This window comes from Aethina tumida, chromosome 3 (genome assembly GCF_024364675.1).
Source record: "Aethina tumida isolate Nest 87 chromosome 3, icAetTumi1.1, whole genome shotgun sequence".
Lineage (NCBI taxonomy): Eukaryota > Metazoa > Arthropoda > Insecta > Coleoptera > Nitidulidae > Aethina > Aethina tumida.
Window position 1 is genome coordinate 6,736,838 of NC_065437.1, and position 12,549 is coordinate 6,749,386.

A 12,549-nucleotide genomic window follows, 5' to 3' on the forward strand; every position below is an offset into this window, starting at 1 on the left:
ACAAAGTTATTTTGTTACATGACAATGCTCGGCCTCATATTACAAGATACTAATGAATGGATCGATTCTTGGATAGCCTCAAAAACATACGGATTTCCGACGGTGGAAGAAAGTAGTGGCAATACCTTGAGTGACATATTTTTGTTCTTTATATTTCGAAGCGAGACCTTACACAAAGTCTTAATATTAAATAATTGTCAATGATGACAAGTATGTTGACAGTTGTAAAAACCACAAAAATGGTACATTTGAAAAAAAGTTTTTTACCATTACCCACTGGACATGATCCATTGTAGAGTAACTATTTAAAATGGTTCTGGAAGTTAGATAGAATTTAAAATTAATAATATTTGAAAAAAAAATTATCATAAATAGAATCAAAAACGAAAGTATATTGAAAATATTTTTGAAAAATAGACAAAATCGTGCTATACAAAATTTGCAATTGACATTTCCTTTAGTTCCACATAAACTTCTAATGAATTATTTCAAAAAATATTTGTTTTTGTTCTAATTGAAATGTTTCTTAGTTTAAATCTTTATTTAAACAAATTTAATAATTAGTTTGTCAAATTGTTACTTTTCAAATGTAACAATAAATAAAATGTTTTTTGAAATTACAAACGTATCTATGAAAACAAATTTGTAAAATATTATTAATATACTACGTAACGCAAAATTATATCAATCTAGATGGTTTCGAACGGTCACTAGGAAACTGGGGTGTTTAATAAACAAAAGGTAAACCATTGTTTATCTAGTAACCCGGGATATAACTAAGATACGTAAGTAATAAAATATATTGAAGCCACAAGTATATGAGTGAGTTCAGAATTAAACCTGATCAAGTCATGTGGCCAGGAAAGGCGATAAGGGAACAAGATCGAGACATGGCAGAAGAAGAGGACATGAGTAGTGAGCAAGATAATGATGAGATGACTGAGGATATCATGAATAAATCAGAAGAGGATAATGTTTCACAAGAGGTAATAATTAAACAAGAACAGCAAATAACAGAAAAAGCCTTAATTAATCAAAAGAAAAAGGTAGAGGGAATCGAAAACAAACACGGAGGAGTAAGGATGGGAGGAAAGGAGACGAATGAGGAAGACGAAAAAAATCGCAGCAGGGTACCTATTTTGATTATACGAACACAATTTAAATTAAAGGAAGCACTTAATGAAGTAGGAGAATCAGGTTGCTTAAATGTGGAACAGTATATCATCCGTAAGAAAGAGAAATATAACAGACAAAATATAAAATTTAAGGCTATTATAAAGGAGTCTGAGGAGATGATAAGACAATTACATACAATGTCTTCTAAATACATGACAAAAGAGATGAAGATTCGTCGACTGGAATTTCATCGTAAATTGAAAACAATGAAGAAGAAAGCGAAAAAAGAATCGCGAAAAATTGAAAAATTATTAAATAACGAAGATTATTTCAAAAACATGCTTGAAAAAGCAAAGGAACGAAAGGTATTCCGAGTAGAATTAAAACAAAGGAAGTTAAATGGTGCCTAAATCACTTAATTTGATATTTAATTTTGCAATTAGCCTTAAGCTATGTTAAATTCAAGCGAAGCAAACGGTCATTACTGTTAAAAAATATTTCAGTGAACATTTTTAAATAAAGCCTAGTATTGTACAAATACCTGTGTTTAATAAATTATGTATTTTGGAATCACGATTTTTTATTTCACTCTAGTTTTTAGTTTTGGTAAAATCTCATCACATTTTCTTCATGTCTCGGATTTGAAACAAATTAAAAACCAGTTCATCATGGCTAGCATCCGCATTTCCGACAGGAAAATTTGTAAGTGCACATTTCCACATTTTAAGAACCCCTAGAGTTGTGGTTTCTGTGTGGTTAAAGCTTTATGAAAGCTATCTGCTCTAATTCTATCGGGTGTGAGAACGACTGTTCTCTTTTCTTTATATGTAGATTTTTATTCGAAATTTGGTGTATTCGCCGAGAGTCTGGGAACAACTTGTGCGTCGCCTAAGGTAAGTCATTTATATATTCATCAAAATTAACAATTTATTAATTAGCCTTTTATAAGTCACTCACTTTTAATAAATTATTTCCACGGTCTTGTTTAATTTTAAAATTTTTAAATTATATAGGAACATACAAAATATTTTGATTTATTAACATTTTATTTATTTCGCACATTTCTGTTACATTTTTGAAAAAAATTTATATACATCTTTATCCAACAATATATTACTCCAAGAGAACAATATACTGAAGTTATCATAAGGGGTAAAAATGGTAGTATCTTCGATATCCCTAATACATAGTGTATCACATTTTCATATAAAAATATTAATACTAAACCTAAAATATACATACTTTCTATATGGTTAAGGAGAGGAAGTGAATATTTACAAATATTTAGTGGATATATTTTTGACAGACTGTGAAATGAATACATGGAATGTAAAATCAAAAGTAACACTTTAATTAAAAGTAGAGAATCCGGATACAATAAAGGAAATAGGGAATAATGACCAACCACAGATAATATTAAAAATATGTTGGCGTCTCTTGCTTCCATTACTGATAAAATGCTGAAACAAACATAACCTACTAAAATATACATTTTCAATTGTTAGCATGTACTTCTTTTAATATAAGTGATAAATAGGTTTATATTATTTATATTTGTTTTAACCAATTTTAGGTTTCTTAGATCTACTATGGATACATTGATTGTCAAAATAAGTTTCTACATTGTCTTTGGACAGTTAATTTTAAAACTGTTACAATATCCATTCATGGCTTCATTATAAAAATGTATTAGATTCATACTGTTTTAATTAGTTATCGTTCTCCCCAAACCTGATCCAAAGGTCTGTATACAAATGCTGTCAATGTGTAGGTTGAAGTTTAGAATTGACCAATTCCTCAGTTAATGCAGTAAAACATTTCAAAATGTCTGTTTGAAAAAAACAGGACTAATGTAATACAATTAGTCACAGAATATGTATAATTATATTATTATTGTCAAAAATTAGAAAATGCAGAAACTTAAATTTCGTCCAAAGAAAATATTTACCTTAAAGGAATAATTGCCATTAAAATTGCTTTTTCATGGACATGCCATCCAAAGAGAAAGGCAGTAAGGCCACATAAAGTCATGCAACGTAAAAAATTTATGGGATGTTTGTCTTGCAATAGTAGTTTTCCCATGACAGGTAACATAAAGGTGGCAGTCACTAAAATAGTAATAAATGGAGTAACATTTGGTAAAAAAGAATGGGAAAACTCTTGTACTAGTCCTCCAGTCATAGATGCTGTTGGCTTTAAAAATTCTATTATTCCCATTTTTTTACCTAAAAATAAAATATGAAAAAGTCATATACAATTAAAAACTAACATAAATATTTGAATTTTAAGTGTTTAAAATACTTACAAATATAATATCCAATTTTATCAACAATATTATAAAGGGCCCAAAAGTTTGGGGCCCAATATGCATGACATAGACCTCTTTTAAAAGGGAACAATCTGGATAACACCTTGACAGAAGTAAAAAACAAATAATTTATACATGATATTAAGTACCACATTCTATTAAATATTTTAAAATTTAAAACGTAGCAAACTACAAGATTATAATTTAATGTTATTTAAGTAATTTTTTCATAATGATGCCTCAAAGTTTAACTTTTTATAGTAAAATTGCTGACATTTTATGTTAAACTATATATAACATATTTTTCTGTAAATTCAAATTATATATTTCCAGTGCACAGTTTTTATAGTACATGTTACATGTTAATATTACTTTATCAAATGTATCATTATCATTTGACTATCCACTCTTATTAATAATTATTATTGTTATTAATAATAATGTAAACCAAATATGTTTTCTTAAAGAAGTACTCACCTTATCAATATGATCAGCAAAGGGGGCAAAACTTAAAAAGAATACTGCTAAAACTGTAGTAGCCAAAATTGATGTATTCTTCATAAATTTTATTGAAAAAGTGTTAGTGATTGTCAAATTACTTTGTAGACAATAATGCTTCAGTAAATATATGAAATAAGCTGGAGCAACATATATGTATATATGTTTCATATTTAACAAAATTGTAAATACACAAGCAGCTTTCAAATATTGCCCCTGAAAAAAGTTATTTTATTTTACAAAGTACAAAAATTTTTCACATGTACCTGATATAAATATGCTATAGATAACAATAGTATACCATACATCATTCCATTATATTGAAAGTGAACATGATCTAGCATAATTAATCCACAGTTAGTAATTAAAATTATTGGAAGGACTACATCATTTCTCCAACTCTTTTTTAGAGACTTGCTAACTCTAAAACAAATGAATTCAGGTTTTGTGATAAATTATGTTACAAGTTAGTCATACTTGTACACCCCATAGATGTAAAATATATCAGAAATAATAACACTTAGCCTTTGAAAAAGCACAGTCTTGTCAGAGGCATAGTTGAGATTGGAGACTACAAGCATTTTGTCATCAAAAAATTTGGCAAAAAAGGAGAGGAAGTATTCAAACCAAGCAAACAATGGGGGATAATCTAAGGTCCATTCAGAAGTATCTTCGAAATACCATTTCTTATATGGTAAACTGTGCGTTAGAGCCAACCAATTTCTATGCACTTCAAAGTCTGTAGATCTGCTGCAAGTATCAATGTGTCCATTAATATCTTGCCATTGAAATCAATTATATGAATTGTAATAACAAAATGAATCTTCTAACTCATTTAATTTACTTACTAGGCAGGTAATAACAATAATTTTACACAAGAAGTTAATAACGCTATTGTTATGATCATTGTGGCGGTTTATATTACAAAGTAAATGAATTTATTAAAAGTACAGAAGATACATATTTGGAATGTTTGGTTATGTGATGCTACAATTTCGTTTGACACGTATTAGTGACTGCCATCTGGATGTATCTAAATATGCAACCCAGAGTGCAAATAGAAATTTTAAATATATAAACAAAAATTTATTGAATAATCGTTTATGTTTATTCTATAAGAAAAAATATTATTTAATTAACCATGTAAATTCAGAATTGCAATATTAATAATTACAAAATTTTGATAAAATTATTTAAGAACTGGCACGTTACGACTTAAGGTAAAGTTGCAGAATCGGTCACTCTAAGGAACATTATCTAGCGCATGCGTCGTGAGGCGCTGATTTCGCGCATCTTGAACATTTTGAAGTGCAGTGTTGTCGGTTTGCAACGGTCAAAATATTCGAATCATTTTTTATGGTTGAATTATTGTTGTGTTGTTGTGTATGTATTATACTTTTTATTTTTTTGGTAAGTATATTATTTCTTCTAATTTGATGATTATTGCTCATTATTAAAATATTATACTTTACAGATTATATTCTCATGGCGTTTTTAAAAACAATATATTATTCCTATTCTTCTGCTAATTACTTTCTTAATTTATTTGTATGCTCATTTAATATATTTTACTTTATAGATCTTTCTCATTTTTAAAATATTTTACTTTTATTCCTTTAGTAAGATTATTTTTAATTTGTTAGCAGTCATATTTTAAGTTATCTTACTTTATAGATTATTTGTGTGTTGCATTTATTATTTTTTTTGTACAATCTTAATTTATTGATACGGGTCGTTAATTAATTAATATATTTTACTATATTGATAATTGTATTGTATTTAATTAAAAATGTTTTTAATTTTTATTATTTTTTAATTTATTCCAATTTATTAATAAATTTATACTATATTTGCATTGAACAATTTTTTTCAAGTTACATAGACCATGACTGTTCCTCGGAAGATCTGTTTCCATCGTACCTCCACGAATTCATATGGAGAAATAAATTTAAAAATCATCATCATGTTTTAATTGATTTTGTTTTTTATTATAAAATATATAAATATATCTTTTTTGTTAATTTTATATTGTTGTAAATTTACCTAATTTACCTTTGTAAATTTACCTAATTATTTAATAAAGAACTTTTAATTAGATCGTTAAACTACCAAAGAAAAATAGAGTAAATAAAAAATGAATATACTAATTAATAAAGTGATTTGAATTTTATCTCTTTTCGAATTCAACCACATAAATAATATACACAGTCACACATGAAAAACATAATAAATTACATATATATTTTTCTACAAATCATTTCTCTACATATTTCGTTAAAAATGAAATCTGGCAACTATGCTGTCTAAAATCTCCGAAACAGACGATTTCAAATCCAGTTGACGCATGCGCTACAAATATTCCTTAGAGTGACCGATTCTGCAACTTTACCGGAAAATATTTGATAAGTAATCGATTTAATAAAAAATTTGCATTTTGCTAATAAGATATGCAGCAGGAAAAGCGTTTGACTCGTCTGAATTTAGAGAGAGACATCATACATGACAGAGACAGTATAAGTCTGTCCAATAGTGGGAGTTTTACTGTCTCTATTGTTCATGATGTCTCTTTCAGGATTCAGATGGATCAAAATCTTTTCATACTGTATAAGCTAATCTTAAATTACAACAACAATACTTTCCTATTTTAAGGCAACAAATTAGGGCGATCCATAAAAAAGATATAGGGTAAATTAATTTTTCTTTAATTTTATTATTACACTATATTATTTATGCATTGCTATTTTAAATACAATATAATGTAACGTATCATACATGAATCTTAATTTAAAATAATATATTAACAATAATTACTTATTGGTTATTATTTATTTATAATTCACATATTGCCAATGCAGAATTAATACTACTCTTAATTTTGTCTATTTGATTAGTCAAAAAATCTATATTAAAAGAAATATCTAAATTTTTAAGTTTTTCTAATATTGACATTAAGTCATTCATAGTTTTAATTTTTTCTTTATATTTATCAATAATCTCAATTTCTCTGTTTTTAATTTTTTCCAACTCTTTATACTTTTCTTCAACTCTATTTAAAAAAAGGATTAAGTTTTTAATTTCTCTATCTAATCGCACTATTTCTTTCATACTATTTAACTCTAGTCTGAATCTGTATTCCTCTAGCACCGCTGTTCTCACATATAGAATATTTTCTGATAATCTGAAAATAAATAAGTGTACAAAATTATTAATAAAATATTTTTAGGTATAATTTGATTTATGATGATTTTTTAATAAAATTTCATTTATATTAAAATGGTGAATTTGAATAATGTGTATACCAGTATTCCAAGAGATAAAAAGGGTTGACCGTATCGCTCCCTTACAAAATAATAAGTTGTTACAAAGTCACAGTTAAAAGTTGGAATCGTAAATTCTTGACGACTTTCTGTGGAGGAAAAAAGTTAATTTGGTGAGCTTATTATCTCTTATTATTGAGTCTCATATAAACCCTAGTATTGTGGTTATAAAATAATTAGTCAGAAACATGCAAAAGAGCAAATACGTTCAGTTCAGTAATATCAAATTTAAATTGAGGAATGACACATATATTAATATTCTGATAATATACTTACAATTTTGAAAAATCGATTTCACATTTTGGTAAATTTGCAATTTCTATTAATAATGATTTTGGATCTGTAACTAAATGACACTTTTCCGGGTTCTACATATCATAAATTTCGTATTAATAATACATTATAAACATTTATTAGGACCTTGAATAATTTAATAAAATATAAGGAACAAAAATAATGCCCAAAAATCCTTGTCGGAAAAACTAAAATGCTTTTTGAAAATCGTTCCATTCTTGGCCAAGTAATGCCTCCAATTATTTGTTTTAAATTTTTTTAGGTACGTCACCGCAAAAATTCTGTGTATCTCAGCTGTAAACTTTTTTTTGAATAAAATAGTGCAATAAAATTCCCCACAATACACTTTATTTAACTCAAAAGTAGACATTTTTAGTATCAATAAAAATTACTTTGTTTACACTGCACAAATTGAAATTTAACGTTTTATACAGTATTTTTTTGCAGGTGCGTCACCATTCGAACTGCCATATTTGCAGAGACAGCGAAAACTTATTCAAGGTCCTAATATAAAAATAGGATATAAATACGTACATTAAAAAAAAACATACCTTGATTTGCAAATATTTGAGCTCAACTTCCGTGTTAATAGGCAAACTTAATATATCAAATGGATTCGGCGCATTTAATGAAAAATGGGATGTTTTATTAAACAACTCCTCTAGATAATTGCGGAGTATCTAAAACAGTTATAAGCGGTTTAGATTGTGTAGTACTAATTAAAAAAATTCTAACCATAGTTGAATTGCTAATCACTAAAAATTGAACCAAATCATTTATTTTAGGATCTTTTAAAGTGTTTTTATATTTCTCTAATTGATTTATTTTGTTTATAGCTTCATTGATGTTTGAGGTGAAATATTTTTTTATAGTTTTGGCGGACAGTAAATTATTATATAAATTGTGTGCTGTTTCATCTACAGATCCATAACGATCAATAATTGTATCCACTATAGAGCCTAAAAACTACATATATGAGCAATAACAATTAGGTGATTTAATTAAAAGAGAAACCACTGAAAATAATTCATATGGAAAAAAAAAGAATTCTAAAGTTTTATTTGATTATTTCTATTGTTCAAACATCTGAATTGTTCTCAGTGGTTTTCTAATGCAGTAAAGATGTGCCTGTTACGATCTATCCCACGTTTTTTAATCAAAAAAATTGTAATAACACATCACTCTATAAGCCTCCAGTTAACTCAGAAAAACAATTACCTTTCAGAAATTTTACTTTATTCCTCTACATACTCTTCTTCAAGAATGATTCATTCACTCCAACGCTCCTTTCCAATACCCTTTATATAAAACGACTTCAAAAGAGGCCTCAGTTTCGTCAATCACTTCTTTGTTTGAGACAAATTTCTTACCCTGGAACCTCTTTTTCATGTCTGCAAACATCCAGTAGTCGCTGGGGGCCAAATGTGGAAAGTACTGTGGGTCGGGAAACAATTGAAAGCGAGTTTTCATCAACTTGTGACACGGTACATTGTCCTGGTGGAAAAGTACATTTTTCTTTTGCATATGGGGCTGATTTCTTTTGATTTCTGATCCAAGAGTGCCACATAAGGTTCACGATTGATAGTTTATTTCTTTCTCAAGACAAAATTTTATGCGCGTACCAAAATACGAATGCCTTAATTTTATCAGCCGACTTTTGAGTTTTTGGCCCCTTTAGACAACTTTCATCGGCTGCTGTCGACTCACCTGACAACCTTTTTCAATCAGGAGTGTATTAGAGGATCCATGTTTCATCCATTGTCGCTTGAATAACTCCAAAGAGCTCTCTGAATCATTGGTGTTGTTGTTTCCGGTCTTTTGTGAGAAAACGCGGCACTCACTTCGAAAGCAACTTTCACACTACCTTTTAATATCTTCAAGGTGTCAGTTATCTCACGCATCACGGTCTCTAACATATTCAATAAGAGGTGACTCTGTTTGACTTCAACAGTATTACTCCCATCAAGAAATATTGTTTCAACACACAAAATTCCTTTCTATGCAAACTATTCCCAAACTGAGGTCACTAAAACGACTGTAGCAACTAAACTATCAGTAAGGATGTCATTAAATTTTGGCACATACTGTTTGAATTTTAGTACTATCAGGTGGGTCTGTTAATAATATTGCCATATACAGTAGGAAAAAGGTTAGACCCGTCTGAATATAGAGAGATACATCATGCCCGACAGAGACAGTGGAACTCTGAGAGACCGACTGTCTCTATCGTACATGATCTCTCTCAAGACTCAGATGGATCAAACACTTTTCATACTATATGTGTCAGACCGGAGACTTATAGAGTGATATGTTACATGTGAATAGTCAACTCCACTTGTAAACATCTCGGACTCGAATGTCTTTTGAAGTAGATAATTTCAAATATATAATCAAAATAAGATCTAATAAACAATGTAATCTCATAAATCTACATAAATTGAATAAAATCAAAATAAATTCATGAATTATTATATTATCCACATCAAAAAAGATGAGCATCAAAGACCTATGGTATTTCCCACGAGAAATTTATATGCTACCGGAAAAATGGAAGACAGTGGCTATTGATGGGTAATATTTTGAGTTAGCGAGAACTTATTTAAAGGTTCTAATAGTCAAATTAGTATCTCTAGTATCTTTTCTCTCTGGTACCTGTATTGAAAAAACTACATAACTCTTTTAAAATTTGAGAGATTTTCAAATTTTCAGTTTCTTTTGAGACTATGATGATACTAAAGTTATCAACTTTAACCAAATTAGAATTATCAGATTGTATCTTTTTGAATTTAAGCACACGACAAAAGTTTTGAGTGTGCTTAAATGTCTTAAATTTAACGGGTAAATTGCATTTTTCTGAGAAGCCTGTGGTATTAGTTCTTCATTTTACAAAAATATTTTACATTTTTTCTAGACCATTTTTATTATTATTAATAATTTTTATATATTACCAATAAAATTTAGCCAAACGGTACATATTCTTACTGACAAAAATTTGAGGCTCTTATTAGTTTTATTACTGTACTCTGTAATCACAAAAAAGAAATATATAGAAAATATTAATTATCATATTTTAACATAACAAATGAAAAGATACTAGTTATATATGAAGTTTTTCATTAAAATTAAACTATTGTTTAACTTTAGTGCATTCATGTAAATTTCTTAAGTACATACGTGCTTTATTTTGTAAATCATCCACTTTGTTTTTGTAATCCTCATAACATTTTGCACATTCTTCACATTTGGATATTTTCTCATTAAACATTAGATCCTTAGGACAAACTTGGTTCTGACCTAAAATAGTTAATATATTACATTTTTATATCAATTTGTACACGCATTTTTTAAGTGTAGTAGATTATATCAATAAAATAAACGTTATTTTCAAATGTGTATGTATTAATGGTTTGTTAACTTTTATTGGGTATATATTGTTAAAAAAAAGACCTGTATTACTTGTTTTGAATTTCTCTTGATTTATATTTATCAAGGATTTTAGTGATAAACTGGTTTTAAAATCTATAAATCTTAAAAATTGTAAAAATAGTCTTCGGGGTCCTCAGAAATGGGAGATATTGATTTTTTGTTTTTGACTGATAATAAGAGAAACAGGATCAACAACTAATGAACAACTAATTTAGATAAAAAAATCCAGCTTGGTAAATAATGAACCCAATACACATAATTATTTTTGCACTAAAAGTTATTTATTTCTAAACATATCTTTACCTGAAACAATAGCAACTAAAGAAATGAACAAATAACACAAGAGATAGCTATAAATCTCCATTATTCAACATTTATAAAGTAAGTTAATACAAAAACAGTTTCCACTACGTTATCATAAACTAAAATGTTTCGCAAATATTGAAATACTGATATTTTCTTACGCCTCCCATAAAAGTATAATGAAAGAATTGAAGGTGAGAAATAATCTTGATAAGATATGATTTATAAGTTGGTACAGTCAAATTCGATACTTTTTCTTCGCTTCTTCCTATATATAGATATATTAATTTAGACTGTATATAGTTTACTATTTCATATAGAAATGTTTCCATTCAAATCATTTCTTGTGTGCAATCAGAGTAACCTCAATAATGTAGTTTGTGTATCAACAAAATACATTTATGCAATCAATGCACACAGCAGATATCCGGGTTGCATAGCGTTTTGTTTTTCATGATCTGTCAAGGAATTTATTTTATTAATTGGAGGTTAAGTTTAATGTTTTGTTTTTAATTAGAAGTTTTCTTTATTAAGTAATACCAAGTTGTCTTTGTATAAGTTCCGGTAAATATTATAAAATACAAGACAGTAAATATTTGACAAACATGAATATACAACCTGTGTATATAGATAAAATATTTGTGTGGTAAGATATGTTTTAAAGTTTTGCTTGCCCCACAATATATATATTGTTATTTACAGTAACTAAATTGAGCAAATACTGTAACAACAAGATGGTGATGCATCGAGCACTTTTTACATGGTTTCTGCTGCTAGTTTTCTTTATATTGTTATGTCTACGATTAGAAGGTCGGACTCATTGGAATTGGTTTCTGATATTCCTCCCAATGTGGCTCTTTGACCTATTCCTTCTTATAGATGCTTTATTTTATATGTTTGTTAGTCTTCGAATTGATAGTGTTACACGATTTTTAAAAAATCGTCACGCATATCTTATTATTATAGTACTTTTAAAAATCACAGCACAAGTAACAATATGCCTCAAATTGGAATATGTGACTTTAAATTTACAATTGTACCATGTAATGATACCACTTTGGATACTGGTATCATGTTTAATAGTTAATGTTTCTAAAATTTTATTTAGTAGTGATTACTGATCTTATTGTTTTTTATTACATATATGTATAAAATGTGTAGTTTTTATTTAACATTCCCTTTTTTAAAATTTCATATTATAACTTTTCAATATTAAGAACATACCTAATTTTAACAAGATATTGACCTCAAATAAAAACCTTACAAAACGTTGTGACAATCTAACTA

At 27.9% G+C, this 12,549-nt stretch overlaps 2 protein-coding genes across 4 annotated transcripts; both read right to left on the reverse strand.

Annotated features, from left to right (window-relative positions):
- Positions 1 to 2,134: 2,134 nt before the first annotated feature.
- LOC109597402 (probable dolichyl pyrophosphate Glc1Man9GlcNAc2 alpha-1,3-glucosyltransferase) lies at positions 2,135 to 4,935 on the reverse strand. Its single transcript, XM_020013073.2, has 7 exons — positions 4,771 to 4,935; positions 4,400 to 4,672; positions 4,189 to 4,345; positions 3,902 to 4,138; positions 3,422 to 3,527; positions 3,065 to 3,341; positions 2,135 to 2,576 (listed from the first exon to the last, which is right to left on the reverse strand). Exons 1-7 carry the CDS (start codon positions 4,827 to 4,829, stop codon positions 2,162 to 2,164), a joined length of 1,524 nt encoding a protein of 507 aa, XP_019868632.2. The 5' UTR covers positions 4,830 to 4,935; the 3' UTR covers positions 2,135 to 2,161.
- Positions 4,936 to 6,621: 1,686 nt separating this feature from the next.
- On the reverse strand, positions 6,622 to 11,382 carry LOC109597403 (uncharacterized). Of its 3 annotated transcripts, none has more exons than XM_049965258.1 (6): positions 11,263 to 11,382; positions 10,708 to 10,827; positions 8,269 to 8,492; positions 8,085 to 8,213; positions 7,516 to 7,585; positions 6,622 to 7,100 (listed from the first exon to the last, which is right to left on the reverse strand). In XM_049965258.1, the coding sequence occupies exons 1-5, from the start codon at positions 11,321 to 11,323 to the stop codon at positions 7,562 to 7,564; spliced, it is 558 nt and encodes a 185-aa protein (XP_049821215.1). In that variant the 5' UTR covers positions 11,324 to 11,382; the 3' UTR covers positions 6,622 to 7,100; positions 7,516 to 7,561. The 3 variants fall into 3 exon arrangements, with proteins under 3 accessions (XP_049821215.1, XP_049821213.1, XP_049821214.1); XM_049965256.1 differs by having other exon boundaries at positions 7,516 to 7,607; XM_049965257.1 differs by lacking the exon at positions 7,516 to 7,585.
- Between the last annotated feature and the right edge of the window lie 1,167 nt (positions 11,383 to 12,549).

What these genes read in the sequence shown, in the direction of transcription:
- LOC109597402 (XM_020013073.2), bottom strand. Translation starts at nt 4,829, where the DNA reads ATGATCATAACAATAGCGTTATTAACTTCTTGTGTAAAATTATTGTTA. An exon ending in CTATAGCATATTTATATCAG is followed by an intron (nt 4,139 to 4,188) that starts GTACATGTGAAA and finishes AACTTTTTTCAG; the next exon opens with GGGCAATATTTGAAAGCTGC. An exon ending in TAAAATTGGATATTATATTT is followed by an intron (nt 3,342 to 3,421) that starts GTAAGTATTTTA and finishes TTTTATTTTTAG; the next exon opens with GTAAAAAAATGGGAATAATA.
- LOC109597403 (XM_049965256.1), bottom strand. Translation starts at nt 11,323, where the DNA reads ATGGAGATTTATAGCTATCTCTTGTGTTATTTGTTCATTTCTTTAGTT. An exon ending in TGATTAGCAATTCAACTATG is followed by an intron (nt 8,214 to 8,268) that starts GTTAGAATTTTT and finishes TAACTGTTTTAG; the next exon opens with ATACTCCGCAATTATCTAGA. An exon ending in TCAAATATTTGCAAATCAAG is followed by an intron (nt 7,608 to 8,084) that starts GTATGTTTTTTT and finishes TATGATATGTAG; the next exon opens with AACCCGGAAAAGTGTCATTT.